Consider the following 14,656-nt stretch of genomic DNA (forward strand, 5'->3'; position numbering starts at 1 on the left):
CCTGACAGTTTTCTGAAAAACCCTATGTTTCCATGTCAGTGGTTCTCAAACATATTCATGTCAAGGACCCCCGAATATATATGACATTGGCCCGCCGACCCCCATCTGAAAATATGTTGTTCCAGGGACCCTCCCAGTAGCAAAGATTTGAGTTAAAAACTCGCTCTGTAACAATATATATTCAAAGATTTCAGGCACATTTTCACGATTTTTCCAAAATAGCAGATCTACAAGCTCATAGCGCGCCACTCGGTGGCGCGCTATGAGCTTGTAGGTCTGCTATTTTTCAATAGCTAAAGCATAACATGATGCTAACACCAAAAGGGGTTCCTGCCCAAAATGGGTTAACGGCCATATGGCGTCCCACCCTCTCTATGCTACACGGTGTATATTTATAGATATAGATGTGTGTCTATAACATGCCCAGGGGTCATGAACTCATGGTAACAACAATGGTATCAATAGTGGCGGTATATAAGTGTCGCCGGTGCATGTATATACAGGCACGAGTGCCGTGTGTAAGATGGGTTGGAGGAAAGCGGAGGCACTTTGAGATTTACGCTATCGTTTTAATTTTTATCGACGCTTTTATAATGTCCGTTGCGCTCGGCCGGCGTGACTGCCTGAAGAGAGAGAGACTGCAACAACAACTGTGTGTGTGCTTGCGTGGCATGTGTGTGTGTGTGCGCGAGAGACACAGAACATATTGAAGCCTACGGTCTTCCAGATATCCAACGTTGGCGCTTTGATGTCTTGTCACGTGAGAACATGCTTTTACCACACTACGCTACAGACTCGTATGGAAGGGAGCAAATGCAGAAAAGGACTCTGTTTGATCTCAAGCGCGGTCAATATATATAGAGACACATGGACATCTCCCGCATCAACGTGAGCCCGAGGAGAACCGTCCATGTGATTGGGGGTTGAGTGAGGGCATGAAAGTGTGCCTCAGCATGGCACCTGAATCCCCCAACTGCTCTGGCAAATTAACCCATTTTGGGCGGGAACCCCTTTTTGGTGTTTTAAGCATCATGTTATGCTTTAGCTATTGAAAAATAGCAGATCTACAAGCTCATAGCGCGCCACCGAGTGGCGCGCTACGAGCTCATAGGTCTGCTATTTTTGAAAAGTTCGTGAAAGTGTGGCGCAAATCTTTGAATATAGATTTCAGAGCGGACATTTTTAACTAAAATATCGGCTTCTGGGGGGGTCCCTGGAACTACATATTTTGAGATGGGGGTCCGTGGCCCAATAGAGATAATTCTGGGGGTCCTTGACATGAAAAAGGTTGAGCACCACTGCCATAGAAACATGTTTTTTTCAGAAAAATGTTAGGATTTTAAAGCCTTTTTTTTTTTTAATCGACCTCAGTCCAAAACGGGTTAAATTGTACCTGCAGCTAGACGACATCACAAGACTGGATGTACCGAGCAAAGTCCCAGATGTGAATGTACACAGCGTGAGTTGCCAAGCAAGCTGTTTTTCGTTTCTGAAAAAAGAAAGCGTGTGCATGCTCAGCATCAACGCCTCGTGTAAAAGTCCTGGATATATACCCTACTTACTGTGTAGCACTTAATTGTTTTTTCCCTTTGCCCTCTGTTTGCTTGGCTGTTTACCCTTTCGGCTCGTCGACCTGGTGGGCTCACGCCACTAAACACTCACTCCTAGTCCTGCGCTATAAGAGTGTGCCGCTAAACGCTTTAAGTTTATATCGAAATTAATTAGGCGTTGCCGCTCTTTGAAGTGTCTACTGCCACATCTCATTGCTTTTTATGTGCATTGCTTTTGAAACGGTGTACAGTACACAGTACGCGTGCATATGCGCGAGCGCTTTCGTTTTGAGTTTCACTATAGCGATCATTAAGGCCTCGAAGCAGCTGCTGCCGTTGCGTTGAGGAGTAAGTCATCAGCGCGCCGGTCATCTATACCTACGAGCCATCTGGCAGGGCACGCCGTTTGGTTCCTGTGAAGCGGTTCTGCCGTATGTCCGTAGTTAATACGGCATTAATTGCAAGGGGACACACACTAGCTGTCACATTATCTTGCGCTAATCCAATAAAGAACAGCCATAGTGGGTGAGGTATATGGAACCACACGGAGACATCGAGGTGCATCATCTGCTCTTCAGTAGATCCCTGGAGGGGTCGACGGGCAGCCATGGAATGAGTTAGAATTCACTTCCAACAGCTCATCTCACACACAAGGTGAGGGTCAAATGAGAAGTCACAGGGGGGGAAACTGATGGATTTTTACACCGGGATCAGTCGGGAATCAATGCCACGATTGCATCGATAGTGAGCTGTAATAGTATACACCACCAAATGGCCGTCGTAAAACAAATTGCTCAATTTTATTTATACCTGGTAGTCGGAAGAAACGCAAAACACATTTCATCTGAGGTTACAACCCAAGTGGAGGTCTATTGACCTGAGGCTTTTTCCAGCACTGTGGTGGTGAGAGGACCACCATTCCATACTACTGCAGTGCACTGTTAGCTTTATGGCACTGTCTTCAAATGAAGCACTGCTTCTCAAAGCTTACACACTGTTTTATACTCTCATAAATCTTCAAAAATAGCAAACATTGCAATTTTATTCCGGGTGGAGGGTTCCAGGGGGCTCACCCCCAGCTAAGTTAATCTTGATCATCACAATCACTGTTAACACTTTAATTGCCCGGGGTTATTTAACCCATTAAATTATAGCGCCCAGTCGATTTATAGCAACGGAGCACTTTTACCGACAGACCAGATATTGTTCCGGATGTGGCTGTAGCAGCTAGATGTAGCCAAACCACTCTAAAGGCGATCGACAACAACGGGAGGTAAGAATAAATCTACCGCTACTAGCGACTGGACAGCGGAGGGCCGTCTAACACAGGATATTTTTTTTATAATTAGACGGGATGATTTAGATCGCGAGTTATTAACGTTTTAAGATTTTCGTTGTCATCGGCTAAACAGGGGGGGGAACATTTTCGATGACGTCTCACTGTTGTGCAACATCTCCACATGTTTAAATTCTTTAACACAAATCTTCTCTTTATGGGGGTCTCTGGCACAACATGTTTTTATACAGGCCAAATGCAATATTGTCATTTTGGACATAAAAGAAAAAAAAAAAGAAAAAAAAAATGCTTTGTTGCACGCGTGAAGGGAAGCTCTCAAAGCGTGTAATTTATTTTATTTTCATAAACCGCACCAGGCACTCGTTGTTTGTCATTTCTTTCCATTTTCCCATGTGATTCGTTTTTAGACACAGCACATTAGGTTTGGAATTACATTTTGTGACTTCTTGCGAGGGGTGTGTTGCGCTCACGCAGGCCTGCACACACACAGTCACACACCCACACACACACACACACACACACACACACTGTGACGAATTCACTTCAAAAGCAGTTCATTTGCTTACATGAGAAATGAACGTTGCGTAATATAAGCAGTAATATACAGTAACATGTAATTGTGCTCCACAATTCACCTATATAGCCAGCGGCGACTCCTATTTGTTTGTCCAGTGACATTTCTGAAAAAGGCGGGAGGGTGCATGGCGCTAATGTCCTGTGACGACGACGACGGCGGCAGCGGCGGCATTACAATTTCTGCTTGGCTCACTAAAAAAATACTACCCGGTGGAAATTGGAACACGTACAGTAAAAAAAGGAGATGACGTTTATTGAAAGAGAGAAAATAAGCGAAACATGCAGGAGGTTAAACGGTCGACCTGAGACGGAATGCGAGAGCGGTGTTGCACGTGCGTCCGTTGTCCAACTGTCTTAACCCGTTCTGGGCGGGAACCCCTGTTGGTGTTTCAAGCATTATGTTATACTTCAGCTATTGCAAAATAGCAGATCTACAAGCTCATAGCGCGCCACCGAGTGGCGCGCTACGTGCTTGTAGATCTGCTATTTTTTTTAAATCGTTAAAATGTGGCGCAAATCATTGAATATATATTTCAGAGCGAACATTTTTAACTCAAATATTTACTTCTGGGGAGGTCCCTGGAACTACATATTTTGAGATGGGGGTCCGTGGCCCAATAGAGATAATTCTGGGGGTCCTTGACATGAAAAAGGTTGAGCACCACTGACATAGAAACACAGGTTTTTCAGAAAAATGTTAGGATTTAGAAGCCTTTTTTTTTAATCGACCTCAGTCCAAAATGGGTTAACGGTTCCAAAATACTACGATTTTATTGATAATATTCCACCCGATAAAGCTGTCAGACTTGCAGTAGAGGAGCAGGAGAGTTTAAGTTTGTGTCACACCATGCCTGCCGGATGGTGCTCTCCTCTCCTCTCCGCTGCTCCCCTAGCTGTCCTGCTGTCATGTCCCCCTTTTTTATCTCTTCTCTTCACCTCTCTTCCACCTTGCTCTCCTGTCCCAGGCCTGCCACTTTACATCTTTCCAAGACAGACTTATGAGCCTGCTGCACCGAAGACTTCTCCCCCCCAAAGCAGGGCCACAAAACTGCTTACCTTCACTCACACTTGCTCTCAAAGACAAGTGCAGTTGTGTGTGTTAGCCCATTTTGACCTGAGATCAGATTCTAAAAATGTCTTCTACATCCTGACAGTTTTCTGAAAAAGCTATGTTTCTATGTCAGTCGTTCTTCGATTTTTCAAAAATAGCAGCTCTACAAGCTCGTAGCGCGCCACTCGGTGGCGTGCTATGAGCTTGTAGATCTGCTATTTTGCAATAGCTAAAGCATAACATAATGCTAACACCAAAAGGGGTTCCCGCCCAACATGGGTTAAGAGGAGATCATAGTTGCTTCGCGGGAGATTGAGAGAGGAGGATAAATGCAATCGTTTTTGTTTTGGACGATTTGAATCACAACCATGGCCACATCCACCCCAGGGGGGATTTTGACAACTGTTTATTACAATATCTACATAATATGTGAATAGTTAAGCTCTTTTAACTCTGTCCCCTAGCTGTACCAGTCTGTTAAAAGAGCTGTGCCCTGCATCTGCCTGTCAAGTCAAGTCAATTTTATTTATTTAGCACATTTAAAAACAACAGCAGTTCCAGAAAACAGGTAGACCGTAGTCTATCCACAGTGCTGTCGACACATCTGTCCCCTGTAACTGTTCTCTTTTGAAATATCTGTCCCTTGAACCAGTCTGAAGGTCGAAAAATATCCGTTTCGGACAGGCTTTCCGAATTATGTTGGGGCAGTGGAGTTTCATATGGAGTTGCAGGAGCGTACGAAAAAGGTTCCGAGTGAATTAAAAATGTATAGTGCCGACGTCGGAAGGAGCCTTGCAATAATATCTGCAGTCCTTTGCATGCACTCTAGACTGACTCACTGTTGAAATGTCTGTCCCGTGCATCTGTCTATGTCCTTTGAAAGGGCTGTCCCTTGCCTGCACCAGTCTAACTGTTGAAGTATCTGTAGTCCTTTGCCTGCACTCTAGACTCACTGTTGAAAGAGCTGTCCCTTGCCTGCACCAGTCTAACTGTTGAAGTATCTGTAGTCCCCTCCAGCACTCTTTAACTATTGACACATGATATATCTATCGCCTGCACCAGTATAAGTATTGAAAGAGCTTTCCCTTGCACCAGTCAGTCATATCACTATGTGAAAAGAGGAGTTAACGGGCAATTATGGGCACTGTATTTTGCCCGTAAACCCCAAGTTTAGCGGGCATATACAGTTAATATACGGTAATATACAGGTGTGATGGTATAATTCGGGAGTTTACCAGAGTTTGTTGGAAAGTTTAACGGGAATTTCCTGTAATATACACATCCATATTCCATGCTTTTTGCGCAGTCATGGGCGTTAAAATATGCCGGCCATCGCTTCAGTCTAAAGTGTTGAATCATTTGTCCCTGCTGCACCAGTCTGGTCAGAGGGAGCCTCTGTTGATTGTTTTTGCACTGTGGCTGTTGTGCACACAACTTGTTTATCAGCTCGACAGGTGCATGTGCGTGCGCGCATACATGTGTGTCGGCACATGTTTGTGTGTGTGTGTGTGTGTGTGTGTGCCCACGTGCAAGTCGTGTGTGTGTGTACACAGGTGTGTGTGTGTGTGTGTGTTTGTTTGCCTCCCTAAGGTTTTGGCCCAGTGACCAGGGCCTACTAAAACATATTGATTTGGTCATTCGGTTGCCATGTTACATAAGTGGACAGTTTATTTTAATGACCAATCAAATGGATTTGTGTTCTGGCTTGGATTATGCAACCAACGTAGTACACTCTGTTCCTACTTATCCTTTGTGTATGTTTACTATTCATCGACAATATATAATGTCCCACAAAATTATAAAGTGTTTATAAGCACTCACAATCATCCTTCCGTAAATGTATTACTATACTTTATGTATAGGGGAGACATTGAGTCTCATCCTGGCACATGGCGTTTCATTGGCCAAGGCACCCAGGCAGAACTGCCTTCAAAGCGAGACGACTGGCCTGTCGCAGCACGTCCTCGCCGGACATGCTTGCAGAGGTTCCCAAACGTTATCACGTCAAGGACCCCCAAATTTACACTTATTAGCCACACGGACCCCCATTTGAAAAGATATGCCAGGGACCCCGATAAGAGAAGATTTCTTCGGCTCTAAGCAGTGATTCTCAACCCGTTTAATTTCAAGGAACCCCCAGTTTGACATTCATTAGTCTACATACCCCCCATTTAATGGAATTTCTATCTCTGAGACCCCAATTTATATTGTAAAATCTATGTTAATTTTTATCTCTGAGAGTGTACAAATGGAACCAAATGGACCCTAACCCTCTCAGGAATCGCTCGCTGTGTTGGGCCACCATGCAGGTACGCTAGCAGTAGCACCCGATGATGTTTGGTGACTCTGTCTGCAGCACCGTGCAGCGTTAGTGTTTGGGACCGAGCCGATAGGAATCTTCAATCTTATCAATCCACTCAGGTGCAGAACAAATTGGCCATTTTGTTTAATTGTCTCATTCCCTCCCTTGGATAGACGCTTCTCTATTCCAACCCGGGCTATAGAAGCTATCGTGAGAGCCCCCCTTTTTTGTATGTACGACGTGGATTTCATTTCCATCAAGCACTAAATGGCTTTTTTTCCACAGGCAATAACTTGTTTCCTATACTTTAAGACTCACTAGATTAACCCGTTAAAACCGGGAAAGCATCTGTGATCATTTTAGATTGTAGCTATACAGCAACACAACATTATGCAGCACAGCTGGATGAGGACAACTACCAAATGTCTACTTTTACTGCTCTCCTCCACCAGACAGTGGCCTTGTTGGCTAGAGTGTCCGCCCTGAAACTGGGAGGTCGGGGTTCGATCCCCGGCTGGGTCATAACAAAGACTGCAAAAATGGGACCCAATGCCTCCCTCCTTGGCACTCAGCATCAATGGGTTGGATTGGGGGGTCAAATCAACGAATGATTCCTCGAGCGCGGCACACGCTGTGGCTCACCGCTCCAAGAGATGGGTCAAATGCGGAGAACAAATTTCACTGCGTTTAACGTGTGTGATTAATCGTACGACTTTGACTTTGACTTTCCTCCCGTTACACATGTGTGGTTTAAATCAGTGGGTTCTCAAGCTTAAAAAAATATATATATATATTTCAAGGACCAGCAGTTTGGTGTATGGAGCATTATAGGGCCACGGAACACCCCTCATAGATTTACAAACGGAACCTTATGGTGCCTGTAATGTTGCATTTGGTTCCGTTTGTGTACACTTACTGTACACAGAGCGATAACGGGTCCATTTGGTTATTTGAATATATCAATCATTTAGCTCGGGGGAAGCCCTATAGGGCTCCCCAAGACCGCTCTTGGACCATTTCCGAAAAGTCAATCTCGATCTCGAATACATCGAATAAATATAAGAATGAAAAAAAGAAAGTATAGCTTTACATTATCCTTTTCTTTGCTCTATCGTTGCCCTCATTTAGTATTCCATATCCTATGAATTATGCATGCGTTTGGGCCACGTTTGATGGGTAATGCAAGGCAAGCAAGAGCCTAAACATCAAAGAGTGAAAACAAGACAAGACAGTCACTTCCTCGTTGACGACTACCTTGTTGCACGCGTTGCTGTGTTACGGAGGTGCGCTGGTTTTGTTTCACTCGTTGTGCCCCGCATTGCATAATGCTGCGTTAAAGGTATATTCACTGATTTTTTTGTTTTGTTGTGATAATTCTCCCTACTATAGAGTGTGCTGACCATATAAGGAGTTCCTCCCTGTGCCCAGTTAACCCCTGAGGTCAAAAACCCTTAGGTTTCGTTTTTGGCTAGGTGGCCCAGCCTTCATCCAATCAGGATAGAGAGGGTCCTTCCGCCAATCATGCTCGAGCGGGGGCGGGCCTTCGCGTGCGTGCTGGTGGCCTGTTGCGTGTCCCCCACACTGTAGTACGTGCATACACATCTTGTTACCGGGGCGGACCGGGGGGTTTTCCAAATCACCCAAATCACTGAATGCTCCTTTAAAGGACCACTTCACCACTTTTCAACCTATCTTCATACAATAGGTCCTCACTAATAATCGTGATAAAATGGCACAATTTTTTTCTACTCAGTCTGTGTCTCATAGGAGGGCTGTGGGCAGTTTACAAACCCGTCCACCAGTGACATCATCAATGGAGAATCCAAGCTAATAGAAACTGCAGGCTTTCTAGTCCTGAAAAGTTGCAATGCGAAAAAGGAAGCCATCGTTCTCACAATAATACAAATCTAAACATTTTTGTAAAAAACATCTTGTTTTAAAAAAAATCTGCCTAATGATGATGTCACTGGTGGACGGGTTTCCGAACTGCCCACAGCCCTCCTATAGACACAGACTGAGTAGAAAAGAATGGTGGTATTTTATCATGATTATTAGTGAGGACCTATTATATGAAGATGGGTTGAAAAGTGGTGAAGTGGTCCTTTAAGTGAGGCCCTGCTCTAGCGATAATATGCAGAGAGTGAACCGTGCTTTTCACGAGTAGCCATCGAAAACGTCGCCGCACAAAGAAAACGGTGGCGCGTGGACCTTTTTAATTGTGTGTCCTCTCATTTTGGACACAGAAGAACCCATTTGTATTCCTTCCGCGTATAAAGCAAGCTCCCGAAGTCATTATATCAATATTTGGTCGGGATGGATATTACCATAACAAGAGCATTTAATTTCACACAGATGATAGTCTTTTCAGTCAGCTGGCTGGGTGGAAATAGACAGGGTCATTCAATAAGTCCATTATCTTTGTTCTCTCCCCCCCCCCTCCCTTCGCTTTCAAATTGTCTAGCAGAAACCTCCCAAACCGTATCTCAATATTTCACCTTTTATATGTAGTTTTCCCTCTTAACGCCCTACGGCCCGGGCCGTGGCTCAGCGGTCCAGGCACCTTGGCCGGGGCGGTAATCCAGTCTGGCAGTGTGCCCGCGGGTTCGACTCCCGATCCCGACGGCCTTCACTGCACGTCACCCCCCCCCCCCCCCCCCCTTCCCCATCTCTCTCCCCCATTTCCATGTCAGCCCACTTCATACCTATCTATATATCTATCCCTCTCCAAAAAAATCACACCCGTGTGAACCGAGTGGTGCAAATCCCCCCCCCCCTCTCTCTCTCTCTCTCTCTCTCTCATTAGCAGGCAACAGTGCAACACTATCTCTCTGTCTCTGTTTCTGGCACAACAGCGCCCCTACTGGTACTCATGAGTCACACATGAGTCACACACAAACATAGTCACAGGTCACAGACATTGCTGTTCCTTGGAGTGGTTGCACCACTCAATAATAAAATAAAAAGGCTAAAGCCACAAAATAATAAATAAATCAACGCCCCAACTTCATCAAACGAGAGCCCTCACACAAACATAGTGAAAATTGACATGTTTTGAGCTTGTAGACCTGCTACCATTTTTTTTTTTTTTTTAAGGAACGGTGTTGGACATACGCGGTTTCTACCCGACAGTGACAGAATCGTGGCTCCGCGGCCAACGCTACATGCGCCCTTCTGAGCGGTTTGGCAGTGTTTCATATAGCCGTGGGCCACCACACCTCCTCCCTGGCCAAATGGAGCACAATTACTAGCTTGGCGGAGCTGTTAAGACGATCCACACACAGAGACAACATGGCTCTCAATCAGTGTTGCTTTTGGCAGCACATTTTTATAGTCTCTTGAATAGTTTTCATTTAGTTTTAGTCACATTTAGTCACCTGCAATGTCTCAGTGTTGGTCTAGTTTTAGTCGACTAAATTCAGATTTTTAGTCCACTAAATCTACAGCTGATTTAGTCGACTAAAATGTATTTTGTCCGGCCTTGATGCCGTCATAATGACTGTTTTTTACACTTGCTGAAAATAGCCGATCTACAAGCTCACAATGCGTCGCGCTGCAACGCGTTGTGAGCTTTTAGATTGGCTATTATCAGCATGCAACCAAGTGCAAAAGGACTTATACTGAATCTCTTGTCCACTAGCCCCATCCTAACATTTTAGTCTAGTTCATTTTAGTCTACTTCATCGTACAAGAGTGCGAGCACAAGAGCACAAAAGTAGTGGAAGTAGCAGATGTACAAGACCACAACCCGGCCGCCCTTATGTAGGTGAAATAAGCCACTCAGTCAATGTAGCTGTAACTGTAGCCTGTGCCGTACCGCACTGCAGTTTCCTTTTTACACTCTTAGCCTTCAGAATATACTTTAGAATCTCGGTTGTGTTCCAGAGAGGCCCCCAAAGAGGTCGACGACAAACAACACCCGGCTGCAGCAAGCCTCTCTCGGCCCCATGCAGTCAGAGCAGGTCTCTGTGGGGGAATGACTGGGCTTGTTTGGGACTTTTAGAAGCGGGGAGGCTCGCTTGGCGGATCGGCTCGTTGCTGAATCATTAACCCATTTTGACCTGAGATCAGATTCTAAAAATGTCTTCTACATCCTGACAGTTTTCCGAAAAAGCCATGTTTCTATGTCAGTCGTTATTCGATTTTTCAAAAAATAGCAGACCTACAAGCTCGTAGCGCGCCACTCGGTGGCGCGCTATGAGCTTGTAGATCTGCTATTTTTCAATAGCTAAAGCATAACATAATGCTAACACCAAAAGGGGTTCCCGCCCAACATGGGTTAATGTGATCTGTGCTTTTGCATCGCTGTGTTTTTCCGAACACGCCGCGGCTTCGGTTGTCACACTGTACACTATGTTAGTCCCATTGATCCTTCGCCGGAGCACAATGGACTGATTGATCATTAAAAAAATACGCGGTTGAACTTGACACGTCGTGCTCGGCGCGCCGCACCTCGATCTTGTGTACGGCACGACGCACTGATAGTCCTCCTGCACTATTGAACAGTATATACCTGCTATAGTTGCTATATGCTTGCTCATAAACCCCATGTGTTCGTACAGTTGGGTGCCACCAATATTGTCCCTTATCATTTGACCCATTTAGGCCTGACCTCAACATTTTAAAAAATCCTTCTAAATCCTCCAGTTTTCTGAAATAAATATTTTCACGATTTTTCAAAAATAGCAGACCTACAAGCTCGTAGCGCGCCACTCGGTGGCGCGCTATGAGCTTGTAGATCTGCTATTTTTCAATAGCTAAATTATAACAATGTTTAAAACACCAAAAGGGGTTCCCGCCCAAAATGGGTTAACTGTTAACTTTTGCGCAGATCACGCAAACCTCAGCAAAAAGAAAAGGACAATATCGATGGCCTCCAACTGTACATAATGTTTGGATGGATATATGCTACGGTATGTGTAAATATGTAGATACCTCGTTGTCTCTCTTTTTTCTTTTATTCCTTCTTTTTTCCAAGTTGGCGTCACAGATCGCACTTCTACCGGCCGCTAGTATATATGTTTGCAGTATCAGGGGAAGAACCGTTTGATCACTCGAAGGAACATTTTCAACCTTATCTTCGGTATAATGTCTTAACCCATTTAGGCCTGACGTCGAAATAAAAAAAAAACGTTCGCTCTGAAAGAATATATACCTATTCAAAGATTTGTGCCGCATTTTTACGATTTTTCAAAAATAGCAGATCTACAAGCTTGTAGATCTGCTATTTTTCAATAGCTAAAGTATAACGGAATGCTTGAAACACAAAGGGGTTCACGCCCAAAATGGGTTAACCTCACTAATTGCTCATTATAAAACTACCAATGGCATCATCAATGGTGATTCCAGGCTACTAGAAACTACAGCCGTTAGTTATACGTTAGCATGCTTAAATATAGAAGCCATTTTTTCCTTGCATTCATGAGAAATGTATAAAAAATAGATTAAAAAAAAAGTTTGAAATGACCAAAACCTGCTTACCGATGATGTCACTGGTAAGCAGGTTCCGGAACGGTCCACATGCAGCACTTCCTCTGAGACACAGAGTATGAGTAGACAGAAATGGTGCCATCTTATAGGCCTATAATGACCATTAGTGAGGACCAATTATATGAACATGGGTGGAAAATGGGTGGAAAAGTGTTCTTTCAAGCCGGATTCTTTTCTATTGGTTGAGGGGCGCTCTCCCCTCCTATGCCCAGCTTTGTGTGTGCGTGTGTGTGTACCCCATATAGCGATGATTTGATTGGCTGAGGGCTTACAAAGTGAAGATAATAAGTGAGGACGCCTAAAGTGATTGGCCGGAATGTGATGATGTATGATGAAGTTCGCCCCAACACATTTCTTTTTTTTTTAAGTAAATAGCAGATCTTCAAGCAAGTAGATCTTAACCCATTCATACCGGGAAGACGTCTGTTTCATTCATCATAGATTTTATACCGTTGGCTTTTCAAAAATGGCAGATACAGTCACATGCTTGTACTGTACATCTGCTATTTTAGATTTTTTTTGTGGGGGGAACAATCTTGAAAGTTTGATAACTACTGATTTAGAGTGCCTTTGTAGAATCAGCCTCAGGTCTTAATAATGGGTTAAAATAGTGACCCCCCCATGCATGAAAGCAGATAAAGTGTGAGGGGTGGTCTTACCCTTCTCGGTGGGCCTCTCCTTTCTCCAGCTCCTGGATGACCCCTAGCAGCACCTTGATGGTCTCCTGGCTGGAGCTGATCAGCGTCTCCATGGCCTGGAGCTGTGCTTTGACGTCCCCCTCCTGAGACACAGGCACTATCTGCTTACAGGCCTCCCCCGAGCCCCCCGCGGGGTTCCCCGCCGCTGCTGCCGGCGTGGCCCCCGGCCGCCGCCCCCTGGCCTCCCCGCCCCCTCCTCCTCCGCAGGGCGCCGCCGCCGATGGGGGCTCCTCCATGGCCCGCAGCGGCCTGGCGGACAGCTGCCCCGCGTGGCACTGCGCCTGCGTGGTGCAGCCGGCACGTGGCAGCGTCTGCGAGGAGGAGGAGGCCTGCAAGCCGTTGAGCTGCAGTGGCGACAGGCCCTTCTTCCGCTTGCTCCGCACGGACGGGCTGTCTAGGCACTCCACCTGCGTGAGGGAGTTCCAGGCGATGGGGCCCGTGAACACCTTGGAGCCGCCGCCGCCACCCCTGTCCGGCAGGGTCCGCTGCTGCTGCGTCGACGACAACGACGAGCCCTCCTCCGCGTTCGCCAGCTGCCTCTTTGCCGAGCGCTCGGTGGCGGCAGCAACGTGCTGTTGTTGTTGTTGTAATCCTGTCCTGGGTCTGGGAGGGACGCTGCAGAGCTGGTAGTCCGCCTCCATCCCCACGGCGGGGGCGACGGCGGGCGAGTCCGGCAGCGCGTTGTCGTCGACGCACAGGCTGTCGGGCGCCGAGTGCTGCTCCACCGTGCCCACGCCGCACTCGTTGGTGTGGAGCAGCGCCCTCGTCCTCCGCACCCCCCCTCCGCACGCTCCTCCTCCCCCCACCGCCGCCCCCAAATCCTCCTCCACGTCCGCCACGAAGCCGTTGTCCCGCCCCTTGCTGCCGTAGCTCTCCACGGACGCCACGTGCTTGAAGCTGTGGCCCTTCTTCGTGCGCTCGAAGGGGAACGTCTGGTAGCGCTTCTTGAGGTCGGGCGACGTCTGCACGCCCGTGCTCCGCGTCACGTTGGGGATGGAGCGCCGGGCGGGCACCGTCATGTACTTGCGGTACGCCACCTTGTAGGCGACGGGCTTGCCGCCCTTGAGCAGCGCCGCCTCCCGCTGCTCGTTCTGCGCCTCGCAGATGTCCTTGAAGCGCACCTGCAGCGCCTTGTTCCTCTTCCGCACCTGCCGGCTGGCGGCGTCCAGGGGACACTTAGTGGCCTCCTCCGGCGCGGAGGGCGAGGGAGAGGGCGCCGCCTCCGAGTCCGACTCAGAGTTGGTGAGCATGCATTTGCCGCCCTCCTTGCTCACCATGGTTCCTGAGGAGACACAGAGAGAGAGAGAGAGGGGGATAGAGAGAGATCTGAGTGACTGCGTCATGCAGGAGATGTATTATTCATCTATAGATCGCTGTGGGTCTGTAACTCTGAGAATGACGGCTTTAGTTAATTTGTGTGTGGCAGTTCTTTGCTATATTTTAGTACTTACTGTACTTACTGTACTGTATGCATATTTTGATGCTCTAACAGTGATTCTCAACCATCTGAATTTCAAGGATCCCCAGCTTGTGCTTGTGCAATAGGCCACCGAGTGGCGCGCTACGAGCTTGTAGGTCTGCTATTTTTGAAAAATCGTGAAAATGTGGCACAAATCTTTGAATATAATATATTCTTTCAGAAGACTTTTTATTTATTTCGACGTCGGGCCTAAATGGGTTAAATGAACATCAGAG

General features: G+C 46.6%; 2 protein-coding genes across 2 annotated transcripts in view; one reads left to right on the forward strand and one right to left on the reverse strand.

The window, feature by feature from the left end:
• Nucleotides 1-14,238, reverse strand: part of insyn2a (inhibitory synaptic factor 2A) — a gene marked incomplete at both ends in the record, with an annotated part of 45,981 nt that extends 31,743 nt beyond the window's left edge. Inside the window, one exon of the mRNA XM_079491876.1 lies at nucleotides 12,923-14,238. Within this exon, the coding sequence (XP_079348002.1) occupies nucleotides 12,923-14,238 (1,316 nt within the window). The remainder of the gene's footprint in view (nucleotides 1-12,922) is intronic.
• Nucleotides 1-14,656, forward strand: part of dock1 (dedicator of cytokinesis 1) — a gene marked incomplete at its 5' end in the record, with an annotated part of 409,371 nt that overhangs the window by 159,983 nt on the left and 234,732 nt on the right. The gene's annotated exons all lie outside the window — the stretch shown is intronic.

This window comes from Electrona antarctica, assembly GCF_951216825.1.
Source record: "Electrona antarctica genome assembly, chromosome: 22".
Classification (NCBI taxonomy): Eukaryota; Metazoa; Chordata; class Actinopteri; order Myctophiformes; family Myctophidae; genus Electrona; species Electrona antarctica.